Here is a 13,293-nt window from a genome sequence, read left to right on the forward strand (position 1 = left end):
ATAATGGCTAATGTTTCTGCACTGAATGACTTATTGCTTTGTCTTTTAGTGGATAAAATATTCAAATAACAAAATATTTGGGTATATTAACCTACCTGAGTTCAACTTCAGCCATTAAGGAGCCCCCAACCTCCTTAAAATCTTATTCACTAAAAGAAAAAGGCGTTAAGATTTTCAGTTCAGCTATTTCAGTTGTTATAAAACAGCCCCATAGCCTTCATGATATCCATTATTATATCCTGTGTAAGCTTCCTTTATGAATAATCTCTATGTATTCACAGTTTCACACATAGGCTGAAGAAGTGTTCTTCTACACTATAACACATTTCTAGCTTATGCAAATTGCATAGGCCAAAGAAACGTCCTTGTTCATTAATATCACCATAGAAAACAACCACCTGTGGTTGTGGATGATCCGATGATGTAATTTTGACGAATATCACAAGTCAATTATCAGACATTTAATAGTCAACAAAGTTACAATATGGTCCAAAAGAATTGTTGAGCATCTAAATTCAATTGATTTGGTACTATAGATTAACCAATCCCAAAAAATCTGGCAGTTCACCAAATTGATGCTCAAATTTACAAGTATGTGTGACTTTACATGCTTTTCCTTTTACATGCAGGTTTGAGTAGAAGTATCAAATTGTCAAAATTTTCAATTAGTATCTAGTAATTAAAGGCATTCTGCATCCGAGGAGGCAAGTGCAGCATATATTATATTTAGTTCCTTTTCAAGGCAGAGTTTGATATATTTGGTTAAATGTTTTTGTAATTGACAACTTACAAAATTTTATCAGTCACAAATGAGAATTTACAAGTCTAAGATTAGTAGATTAATGCCAGCTATTCTTTGCTTCAATTATAATCTTTTATCATCATCCCTCACTAGCCCTACAACAAGCTGGAGCAGATTGATTTGGTATGGTTCAACTATGTGATTTTAGGTAATATCAAATGGGACAGTGGTCTAATTTGCTTTATACTCTCCCATTGTACAGCTGCTGGTTGTATTTGGGTTTTATTCTGTTTTAATGAAATGATACTTTATCTCTTTTCCAAAAAAAAGTGATTTTAGGTAGTCTACCTGCAATTCTCTCCTTAAATAACATGCTATTTTTATTTATTTGGTTGTTGTATCCAAAGTTGGAATTGTAAGCATTTCTTTGCTTCATAAGTGTTGCAATTTGATTCCGACTTTCAGTGATGAAATTATATTTTAATTGTTACAGATGTAAGATTTAGATCTGTAAGCGCTAGAAATTTAAGTGGTTTTAAAACTAATAATCTTGCATCCCGTATGACAGTTATACTTGATTTTTACAAGTTCTATGTATTGGTAATTAAAATTCCTATATTGTTTCATATATGTGATCTTATAGACTATACATTATTCCAGACAACAAATATTGTAGCGTATGCATGTAGTTATTTGCACTACCCAAATGTTTACACTTATTATTATTTTCATTGCATTAATCTTATTTTATTGCATGATATGTGCAGATGAGTATGAATCTTATGTCTTGTATTTTATTGTGTTAGGTATGGATCAAGGCAAGCAAGTATGTGTTAATCTCAATGATGAGTTGAATGCCGAAAACCTTAGGGGAGCTAGTGAAGGTTCTTCATCTCAAAGTGTACAGGCTAATGAAATGGTTGAAGCCAATGATCCATCATTTAAATTTAATAATCAGAAGCCACTTTGGGAATTGACTGATGCAGAGATATGGAATATGCAATTTGATACGGTTCATCATGCAACCAAATTCTATTACGACTATGCACGTGAGATTGGTTTTTGTGTGAGGAAATCTGACAAGTGTGTTTACAAGGGATGTCATGTTTCCCAAAAGTTTGTTTGTTCAGCCCAAGGTGAACGAAGACGTTTCAAAGAGAACAGGATAAGAGCACCTAAGAAGTTGACTAGGTTTAATTGCAATGCATCATTTCAGGTGAAATTAGACCGTAAGACACGGAAATATGTGGTTACATGTTTTGTTAGAGATCATAGTCATGATCTTGCCCCATCTCCTAGCTCTATGCACTTACGTTTGCATGGAAAGGTAACAGATGGTGATGAGGCTCAAGTAGCTACTCTGAGGAATGCAGGGGAGAATCATAATCACACTGATCGAAGAGATTCCATTAGCATTGAGGATGCTGACAGTGCATTACTATATTTGGAATCAAAAGCTTTAAAGGACCCTGGTTATTTTTACAGCCACACAGTTGATGAACGTGGTTACCTTCAAAACTTATTATGGATGGATTCAAAGGCTCGTTTTGATTACTATTGCTTTGGTGATGTGCTGATTTTTGATTCTACATATCGGACTAATGTCTATAGGAAATCTCTTATCGTCTTTTTTGGTATGAACAACCACCATCAAACGGTTATATTTGCTGCTGCCTTACTAGCAGATGAGACTAAGGGCACTTATATGTGGATGTTGAATACATTCTTGAAGGCAATGAATGAACGAAAACCGATTTCTGTTGTCACTGATTGTGATAAGGCATTGCGAAAAACCATCAAGAATCTTTTGCCAGATGCCCGGCATCGGCTATGTTCTTGTCATATCAGTGGGAATGTAGTGAGTCACTGTGCAAATTTAATTGGTGATTTTAACAGCTGTATGAATATGGAAGGTACCCCCGAGCAGTTTGAGGAGGCTTGGAAGAAAACAATTAATAGATACAATCTAGGTGACCAACAATGGCTCAGTGACCTTTATAGGAAAAGAGACCAGTGGGCAGAAGCTTATCTACGTGGTCATTTTTTTGCTGGTGTGAGGACAACCCAACGGCATGAAAGTGAGAATGCCTATGTGAAGTGTTATTTAACTAGTAGAAAGAACTTAACAGAGTTCTTTCGAAATTTTGAAATTTCTATAATGAACAACCGACAGCGGGAGGTGGAGGCAGATTTTCAATCAAAGATGAAAAAGCCTGTTATAGGTGAACAGTTGAAGATATACAAGGAGCAAATGAGTTCTGTGTACACAAAAGCTTCATTTGAGAAATTTTGTATGATTGCAGATGAGGAAACAAACTTTGTTGTGGATAGTACAGAGTGCATAAATGACCACCAACGTATACATTTTGTTTGCAAATGGGATATTCCGGAATCCAGATGGAGGGTGTTATTTGATTCTTCAAGCATCGAAGCAAAGTGCTCATGTCTAAAGTTTGAGGAATTAGGATTTCCTTGTGTTCATATGATTGCTGTGTTTAAGGTGGAACACCTTCGCCTCATCCCTGAAAGTTGCATTATGAAACGTTGGACTCTAAATGTGAAAGACAGTATTCATCAAGAGGAGAATATTGCCTCGACCCTTGTTTCCAAGGTTGCATCAACAGGTCGCTTTATTGAGCTATTAAATTCTGCTTATGCTGTCTGTTACCTAGGTGCAAAATCCCATACCACATTCTCCGAGGCCATGGTTGGTTTGAATGCTCTGAAAATATTCTTGGAAGGAGTGGATGTTGATAGAGGAACAAGATTTCAAAACATTTTTGGAGGTCAGCCGGGTGCTAGAAACATAAATAAATGAGGAAGCTTTGGTTCATTACCCATACCCACCTAGTGGAAATCAAGGGTAACAAGTTGGAAGTTGACGGGGATTCCCAAGTTGTAGTAAGATGGATGAATGGAAACAAGAAGGCCCCATGGAAATACATATGTCTTGAGAGAGAGTAATAGAAGAGATAAGAGTGAAAGTGTGATGGATACCATGAGCATTTTTTGGGCTGGCGGCTGCTTTGGCAAAAGAAGAGGCATTAAGGGAGCAATTGTACCGGGGTCAAGTGGTTTAAAGCAGTCATATCTTGTGTTTTTTTTTTCAGGTGATTTGCAGAGGCTAACTTTCCTCTAGGGGATTTCATCTTTATGTAATCTGCCTTTACTGAATATTCAGTAGAATTTCTTTTGTTACTCCTCAAAATAAAAGAAAGAAAGACGAGCTATTTTTATTTTGATCATGCCCATTTCTATTTGACAGTAGAGAAAACTTGGTTAAAATTAGAAGAAAGTATAGAAGTAATTCACTGATCCCTATTTGCAGCCAAAACAAGGGCAAAGAGTTGAATCATAACAATGAACAAGGGTCATTGTTATGATACACACCATACTAGCAACCCTGTAAGGAATGGCCCTTCCCAAGTAAGGTTTTCAATACAATCCTCAGCAGAGCATAAGTGGTTAGATCAATTCAATTGATCATACTAGAAAAGGCACCAAAAAGAAAACCAGCTCAACCAACTTCAGTACTACCTTACCCAACAAAAAGCCACCACAATTACCTCTCTCATCCTCTGCCTCATGATTCCTCATCCTCCTGGGCCATGACCTCTTATTTTATTGGACATACATTTTTTTTTTTGTGTATTGCAAAACTGATGTTAGTTAAAATAGTTGTTAAGAGATTTTATATCTGGCTTTACACATTTCAGGGCCACAAGAATCGGATAACTAGCATATCTTGGGACAACAACAGCTAGTTCCAATCTAAGCAATCTGCTGTTGGCAACCTCTGAGGTCAAGATTCTAACAAAGAAAAGATAAGATCCTGTGACATCAACTGAAATCTGAGCGACTGATGGCTTTCACAATCCTTAACAGAACTCCATTATCATTGACAATGTTAGATCTGATGATATCTGTTGGTGTTATACAGGCACTGACCCTTTTTTTGAAGTTTTGAGGTTTCATATCTCGTCAGAAGCAAGACTGGATCTATTGTTATCTGATTGGTAAAGACAGTGAGAATATATAAAACCATTATTTTGTTGCCATCTTTACTTTGGAGGTAAAAATATCTCTTCCTCTATGTTTTGTGGTATCCTTATTTCTCTTTTCTTTCTATAAATCTGGACCTTTTTGGACTGTTCTTCATAGCTATTTTTATTGTTAGGCTTCCTTATTCTTTTCTTTTTGTGTCCTTATTCCTCTTTTATTTGTATTATTGTCTTGTTTGATCTCCAAAACGAATGTGATTAGGGATCTCCCCGTTCTTTTTGAAGGGATGAGAGATCCATCATATGGATGGCCGAACCATGCAGGAGGGTTGGGGGAAATTTCAAAAATTTCTCTCCCACGTGGTTATCACATTCCCTATTTTAGAAAACTGCGTTTTCAAGGATTAATTTTGAACCTAAATCAGACCAGATCTGAAACCAAAAGGGAGTGGAGGGTTATACCTGATACGAAGTAACAATAACTTCCAATGAAGGTGTTTATGCCCAAGGAAAGATCCAAAGACTGCTTCCACCGAAGATGACACGGTGCAGGATGAAGCAGAATCAACAGGATGGCTCTTCAGCAAGAATCTGATGGAGGGCTAGTGAGCACGACTTCTGATTCCCTTTTCTACCAAAAGGTAATATCAAGAGCACTTCTTGATCGCTCCCACAGGTGGAGATCAAACTGGTATGGCAGCAAGAGCAGGAGAGAGGGAGACAATGCAGTCTAACTGTGTTGTCTCTCTCTGAATTCAACATTTAGATTGGTTTCTGTTGTTTTCGGAGGATTCGCCCAACTCTCCTATTTATAGCCTTAAAAGAGAGGTTCTCCTAATCCCATTAGGAGTTTCCTAATCCAAATCTTGTATTTGGATCTGAACTCTCTTTAAGAGATAAGGATAATCCCTTATCTATAGATAAAGATCAGCCCTCCTAATCTAATTAGGAGTTTCCTGATCCAAATCTCTATTTGGATCTGGACTCTCTGAGTGGATAGAGACAATCCCTTATCCTATCTGCTGATCTAAATTCTAGAACCGCTCCTTTTTAATTAATCTCATTAAGCAGTTCGAATTGGGCTTTAGGCCCATTAAGTCTATCTGCTTACTTACCCTCCAAACTGCTGCCTAGTTGGATATCCTTGTATGGCATGGGACCCAAACATTGATCTACACATCAACCACATGGGTTCAGACCAGCCTCTGTTACAAGGCCTGGCCGAATTCACTATAGGAGACAGTGAACCCCTGAGTCCACCATGGGCTTTTAATGGGCCCAACATTTACACTAAATGGTTCTTAGGTCAAGCCACCTTATAAAAACCCAAGAACTGTGGGCAGATGCAAGATTAGCTCATCAGGTATTACCCTCAATGATTTATACTTAACCTCTGAGCCCATAATGATCAAACACTGCTCGACAAGAGAAGACCTCTCCCTCGACTACAAGGTACAATGCTGCACTCTTTACTCACATGGATCCCAAGAATTAAAACCTTTGCAAACATTTTGAAACCATAATATATATATATATATATATATATATATATATACATATATATATATATATATATATATATGTATATCTCTATATAAATATATTTTGCAAAACAAATTTTAACGGTTGAAATCAACTGCCGACAGTTTTGGTTTCCATCAGAGAGAGTGCATCCCCGATCATTCACTTTGTCCGACAAAGGGGCTGATCCTATCACTATGATCACCCACTCAGATGAATTTTCGAACAGTCCCAACATACCTAGGTTTTGACCCCCTCTAAGGATCTCACTGATTGGCATATTAAAGACAACCCAATCCGACACATAGTGTAGTATCATAATCGAGTCTAGGGGTCAGGTGTAACATTCCTGTTTTTCTATCTATCTCCAAGGTTTAAGGCAATATTGGAATTTTGGTCCGGTTTAGGGTTTCAAGAAAACCCACACTGCATGTACCTCGGGTCTCACCCTGGCAGCTGAGACAAGCCACCCCAACCAACTTGGCGGCACATCAGTGTCAATCTTGGCAGGATAAATCTCCCTAGATCTATCCAATGGATGTGAAGATTCTAAACTAACACGAGTCTCATATGTGTCCAGTTTAAGGGTATTACACAGAAACACACTATGATAGCATGAATCAAATGTGTATTTTATTCATTTACGTTAAGTGTCATAATGTACATCATTCTAATTGGAGCTAAGGGCATACACTGTCTAACACTTTTGCTCTGTTTGATTGCTGACAAAATATGGCTGAGAAAAGATGGTAGGAAAAAAAGAAAGTTTATTTTCTTAGCTAGCCACCAGTGTTTATTTTGTGATAAAATTTATGATGATTTACAAGTATTTTTTATTTTTTTCCATTTATACATGAAAATGTTTTCTATTTATATGATGATGCGACATGGTTCAGGGCAAATGTGGCAATTTAAAAACAACATGCGTTATAGATGTTCCCACATGGAAACTTTAATTAACACATGTTTTCTGTGTTTGTCCACATGGATAAAAACTTTTTGTGTGATGATGTAGCATGGTTCAAGACACATGTGGCAATTTTAAAATGAATCATCAAAATTTTGGCACATGACAATCATATTTGGGACATGATCCATACGTTTTATCCACATGGTTCTTGCTTTTTTATTTTTGCTTTTGATAGGAAAGAATATATCCACATGGTTATTGTTAACGCTTTTTCTAACCAGCCAAGTTACAAGCGTGATGCTTAAAATTAGCACATGAAAGGATGAAGATTATACTTCATCAGTTGGAAATTCATCTGATTCTGTCTTGACCTTTCACAGAGCAGAAGGGGGAAAATGCCTTCACAAGACCTACTGTCAATAGTTCTGTTGTTCTTATCTTCTTCCAACTGCTGTTTTTGCAAGCGTTATCAATACCAGTAATGGGTCAATTGCTGCTTAGACCCAAAGCTACTTCCTTTATTGCTCTTTTAATTTAATTTGCTTGATTAGAGAGAACGAATCCAATATCCTTGTACCCTCTATCTACAATGTGTGCCAAGTTCTTTGTTTTGTAGTTGTTATTAATTATTAAATATAGCTAGCCAAATGAAGAGTCATTAGTAAATATTAAATTTCACTATGGTGTAGTTAGAAAAATGGAAGTCAAAATGGGAGAGTTTTTTCTTGTTGACTGTTGAGTCAAAATGGGGATCAATTCCCAATATCCAATAAGTGCCTGCAAGTATTTCACAGAAGCAAATTTTCTTTTATTTGATATCTCTCTGGCACAAAACTTTACTCCTTCAATTGTTCTCTATTTTTTACTGATGCAAAAAAAGTTGTTCACTATATTTTGGTTTCTCCCCCAAAAGATTCCTGAAATTATCATAAGGGAGATACCACATAAGTGTTTCAAATCTCAACGATCAAATCAAGGATGTCCCTGTTCAGATCAAGTTTATCAGGAAGTGTTGACCCTAACCAGGTAAATGACTTAACAGATCAATGGTTGGCCAAGTAAATAACTAAATTGAGTGAAGCATCAATTTTTCTAAATCAAATTAAAGAGGGTGGATAGAGAAACAACAAAAGGGGAAAAGCATAAGAACACAATACATTCCAATTTCAATTTTCAACAATGCCCTTTAATTCTTCAAACCTGATACCAATGCAAAGAGTAGTATACAAGAAATAAAGAAGATGATGATAGAAGAATGAGCAAGAAATCTTTTTCTTTATGTGCAAATCAAAGGCTTGTTCTTCAAATTTCTCTGCAAAGTATCTCATAAAAAAATCTCTGCAAATAGGGGTTCTACACCTTATTGAACTTTTTATTGTAACAAAATGTTATTACATTGAGTCATGAGTTAATTTCACTCAACATCTCACCAAGTTAGCCAAATTTTGTGGTTTCAATACATTGTCACATAGTACTTAAGAAAAAAAACGAGTACAAAAAAGAAGTTCCTCTACATTAGTTAGCTATTTTTTTTTTTTTTTTTTTGTTTCAATACATTGTCATCTAGTAGCAAAGAAAGGAGTACAAAAAGAAGTTCCTCTATATTGACTAACAATTTTTTTTGATGAATAATGAAATAGATTCATTAGGACTTCCTCTAGGAGAAAACCCTAAGGAGAGTATATTCTAGAACCCCATAGTGGAGAGATGTGCAAAGAAATTGGCAGCTTGGAAGAGAAATTATGTATCTTTAGGAGGAAGGATTACTTTGATTAAATCCATGCTTGCTAATTTGGCAATCTATTTCTGTTAGTTTTTAGAATCCCTCAAAAGGAAGCCAAGAAAATTGAGAAGGTTAAGAGGGATTTTTTGTGGGATCCGGGTGATGGAAGGATCACCTGGTTAAATGGGAGGTTGTGTGTAGGAATCTTCAAGAGGGAGGTTTGGGTATTGGAAGTATGGATAAAAAGAATAGACTTTACTAGGGAAATGGCTTTGGAGGTGGCCGATGGAAAGGGATAGATTGTGGCATGAAGTAATAGTCAGCATACATGGAAGGTTGGGATGCAGGTGTATCTAACAGAGCTACTCTAGCCTTGCCTTGGAAAGCTATTCATAGCGTTCTGCCTCACTTTCTTCATTTTGTCAGGTATGATGTTTGCTCTAGGGTTTCTATTAAATTCTAGGAGGATACTTGGGTTGGCTCTTGTCCACTAAAGGAGCTCTTCCCTTATACTCGGTTTCATTGTACAAAAATGAGTGTGTGTCTAGATTCATTGTTTCTCCAATACATCCTGTGGGTATTAGTTGGAACTTTGGTTTCGGCAGAGTTCTTAGGGATAATGAACTTTTGGCTTGTGTGGATCTCCTACAACTTCTTCGAAATGTTTGCTTGGACCCCAGTAAACCTGATAAGCATATTTGGACCCCCCACCCTAAGGGTTTGTTCAAGACCTTTTCTGATTCCTTAGTTTCTTCATTTCCCTTTAAAGAGTTTTGGTGTAGACCCATTCCACCCAAAGTAAGAGCCTTCTATTGGGAAGTAGTTCACAGAAGATAAATACTATGGGGATGCTACAAAAGAGAAAACCTAATTCTTGTCTCTTCCCTAATTGGTGTGTCTTATGCAAACCTAGTAATGAGAGTTGCCTTCGTTTACTGATTTCTTGCCCTTTGGTTGTAGATATGTGGCTTTGTTTTTTTTCTTTGTTTTGGTGCAGGTGACCTTTACCAGCGGAGGTTAATATGTTATTTGATCCTTCTTTGTTTACTTGGCCAAAGAAGAGAGGAAGGATAATGTGGAGATATGTTAGAGCAACCCTGATTTGGACCATCTGGGAAGAGAGGAATGCAAGAATTTTCTCAGAGAAGGGGAGAGGCAAGGAAGAGATTAGGATTTGTGTGATCCACTGGATCAAGACTTTGGAGATGTTTTCCCAGTTTTATTTTGATGATATTTGGAGGAATTGGGAAGCAATTGCTAAAAGCTCTAATAGAAATGATAGGGTGGAGCTTGTTTGGGTACCACCAATTGAAGGTTTTGTTGAATTGAACTTTGATGGGAGTAACCAAGGTAATCCAAGCCCTTCTAGAATAGGAGGGGTTTTGAGAGGTAGCACTCTTTTTTGGCACTGCGAGTATGGTGACTCCCTCAAAGTGGAACTGCTTGTTGCAATTCAAGGGGTGCAGATCGTTAGTGAGCTAAACTTGACAAATGTGGTGATTGAAGGGGATTCAAAAGTGATGGTAGAATGGTTAAAGAAGTGAAATGAAAAAATTCACATGGCTAACCAGGAATATGAATTTGAGACAATGGGTGTGGAGATCAGCAAATTGAATGGTGGATGCTTTGGTTAAGCAAAGGGTGAGTCATTGTGCAAATATAATTTTGATTTACATGGCTAACCAGGAATATGAATTTGGGGATACAATGGGTGAGGAGGTGAGCAAATGGGATGGTGGATGCTTTGGCTAAGCAAGGGGTGAATCATTGTGCAAATATAATCGGTGATTTTAACAATTGTATGCACATGGAAGGTGCCCCAGAGCAGTTTGAGGAAGCTTGGAATAAAATGATTAATACATATAACCTAGGTCTCCAACAATGGCTCAATGACCTTTATAGAAAAAGAGACCAATGGGCAGAAGCTTATCTACATGGTCATTTTTTTGCTGGTGTGAGGACAACCCAACGTTGCAAAAGTGAGAATGCCTATGTAAAGTGTTATTTAACTAGTAGAAATAACTTAACGGAATTCTTTTGGAATTTTGAAATTGTTATTGTGAACAGCCGGCAACAGGAGGTTTAGTCAAACTTTCATTCAAGGATTAAAAAGGCTGTTATAGGCGAACAGTTGAAGTTATACAAGGAGCAAATGGGTTCTGTGTACACGAAAGCTTCATTTGAGAAATTTTGTATGATTGCAAATGAGGAAACAAACTTTGTTGTGGATAGTAGAGAGCGCATAAATGACCACCAACGTATACATTTTGTTTGCAAATGGGATAATCCAGTATCTAGATGGAACGTTTTATTTGATTGTTCGAGCATTGAAGCAAAGTGTTCATGTCTAAAGTTCGAGGAATTAGGTTTTCCTTATGTTCATATGATTGCTGTTTTTAAGGTGGAACACCAGTGCCTCATCCCTGAAAGTTGCAATATGAAACATTGGACTCTAAATGCCAAAGCCCATATTCATTAAAAAGGCAATGAAACCTCCACCCATGTTTCCAAGGTTTTGTCACCAAGTTGCTTCATTGAGCTATTATATTCTGCTTATACTGTCCGTTACCTAGGTGCAAAATCCCATAACACATTCTATGAAACCATGGTTGGTTGGAATGCTCTGAAAACCAAGGGTGACAAGTTGGAAGCGGTAGGTGATTCACAAGTAATAGTATGGTGGATGAATGACAACAAGAAGGTTCCATGGAAATACATATGTCTTGAGAGAAATAAAAAGACTAATGGAAGGGATAAGGGTGAGAGTGTGATGGAGACCATCAGCAGATTTTGGGCTGATGCATGGTTTGACTAAAGAAGGGATATTGGGTGCAATTGTACCGTGGTCAAGTGGTCAGATGTATTTTTTGAGATGGTTTGCCAAGGCTAACTTTCCTCAAGGTGATTTGATTTTAATGTAACCTGTTTGTTTTTTTTTATTCAATATAATCTGTTTTGTTACTCGTTGAAAAAGAAAAAAGACAAGAGCTATGTTTGCTCTGATCATTTACATATCTCCTTGACAATTAAGGAAATTTTGTTAAAATAGAAAGTATACAAGTAATTTAGTGATCCCTATTTTCCGCCAAGAATAAGTGCAAAGATCAATAGCGCAACAGTGAAAACAATGTCATTCTGTCAACCTACATCCTTATACATGATTCACACCGAGTAAAGAACCCCAAAGGAATAGCCTATCCTGTCAAGGTTTCCAATACAATCGCCAACAGAAGAGAATAGATCAGTTCAACTGATCACACTTCCAAAGGTGCCAAAAAGAAAACCATCTCAACCAACTTGAGTAATACCTTACCCAGCAAAAGCCACCACAAATACCCCTTTCAACCCCTGCCACATGATTCACCACCCTTCCTTTATCATGATCTCTTATTTTTTGGAAATTCCCTTCTACTTTTTTGTATTGCAAATTTGAGGTTTATTTGATTAGTTATTAAGAGATCTAATATCTGGGTTTACACATCTCAGGGCTACAAAAATAGGATTACTGGCATATTTTTGGAACCAGTTCATCCGAATGCTCCATGTTACCAATTTGTAAGTTGCAGTATCAATGGTGATGCGTGAATTTGGGATGTTTAATTAAGAAAATCTGTTATTTGTCTTAGTGGTTCACTTGCAGTGACTTGTCTGAATTGGGTAGCAGGGTAGGAGATGGAAAATCAATATAATTCAACCATAAACTCTCTAACCATGTGTAGTTCTTTCTTCACATCCTTGGGGTCCATTAATTTCACTTGATGAATTTATTGTTTGTTCACCAATTTTTAAATCCTTATGGTATATATATGTTGATGCATTTACAACTGATACACAATCATCATAATCATGCAAGCCCCATCCAAACTATATGTGATCCGTTACATGAATCATTTTTCATCATTCTGTTCTGTTTATACAATGTGATGTTTATTCATGTCAAAAACTACATTCAAATGGCTTCAACACTGCAACTGGTACACAATATAATGTTTATTCTGAATGACCCAGCTGTTGATTTGGCAGCCTTTAATTTGATGGTAAAGTACAATGTACTGGTGCAAATCTGATAAATCAGCTTTCATCAATGAATTGTTGAACTATTCTGTCAATTCAATTATTCTAGTGGAGTTTGTAGCAATGGAGATAGAGGGAAGAAATGGTGATGTGGTTGGTTTGTCTTGACTAATGTCTAGACTGTTGAAAGTGGTCTTGATGAAAATGACCACAACACTGCATGATGGTGCTTAAAGTTTTATGACTACAAGCAAATCATCTTCCAAGTCATAAATGCAGAGAAAAGTCATGCATGGCTAAAGTAAATCGATGCCCAAGTCAATTTGCTTCCCAGAAAATCTTTACCAGTTTACTGAACGAGTTTAAATTTGTGTTCATGAGC

General features: G+C 36.8%; 1 protein-coding gene across 37 annotated transcripts in view; it reads left to right on the forward strand.

Moving 5' to 3' along the window:
• The window catches only part of LOC148844881 (protein FAR1-RELATED SEQUENCE 5-like), a 68,290-nt gene that overhangs the window by 25,132 nt on the left and 29,865 nt on the right, over positions 1-13,293 (forward strand). For 35 of the 37 annotated variants that reach the window (XM_088955437.1, XM_088955439.1, XM_088955438.1 and 32 more), the window contains exons 2-4: positions 1,549-3,852; positions 4,459-4,814; positions 12,384-12,452. In XM_088955437.1, coding sequence (XP_088811563.1) covers positions 1,549-3,560 — 2,012 coding nt within the window. In that variant the 3' untranslated portion in view covers positions 3,561-3,852; positions 4,459-4,814; positions 12,384-12,452. The other 2 variants (XM_088955475.1, XM_088955473.1) reach the window with 2 other exon arrangements.

The sequence above is a fragment of the Nelumbo lutea genome, chromosome 7 (genome assembly GCF_056320005.1).
Source record: "Nelumbo lutea isolate HS-2025 chromosome 7, American lotus-T2T, whole genome shotgun sequence".
In the NCBI taxonomy this organism is placed as follows: domain Eukaryota; kingdom Viridiplantae; phylum Streptophyta; class Magnoliopsida; order Proteales; family Nelumbonaceae; genus Nelumbo; species Nelumbo lutea.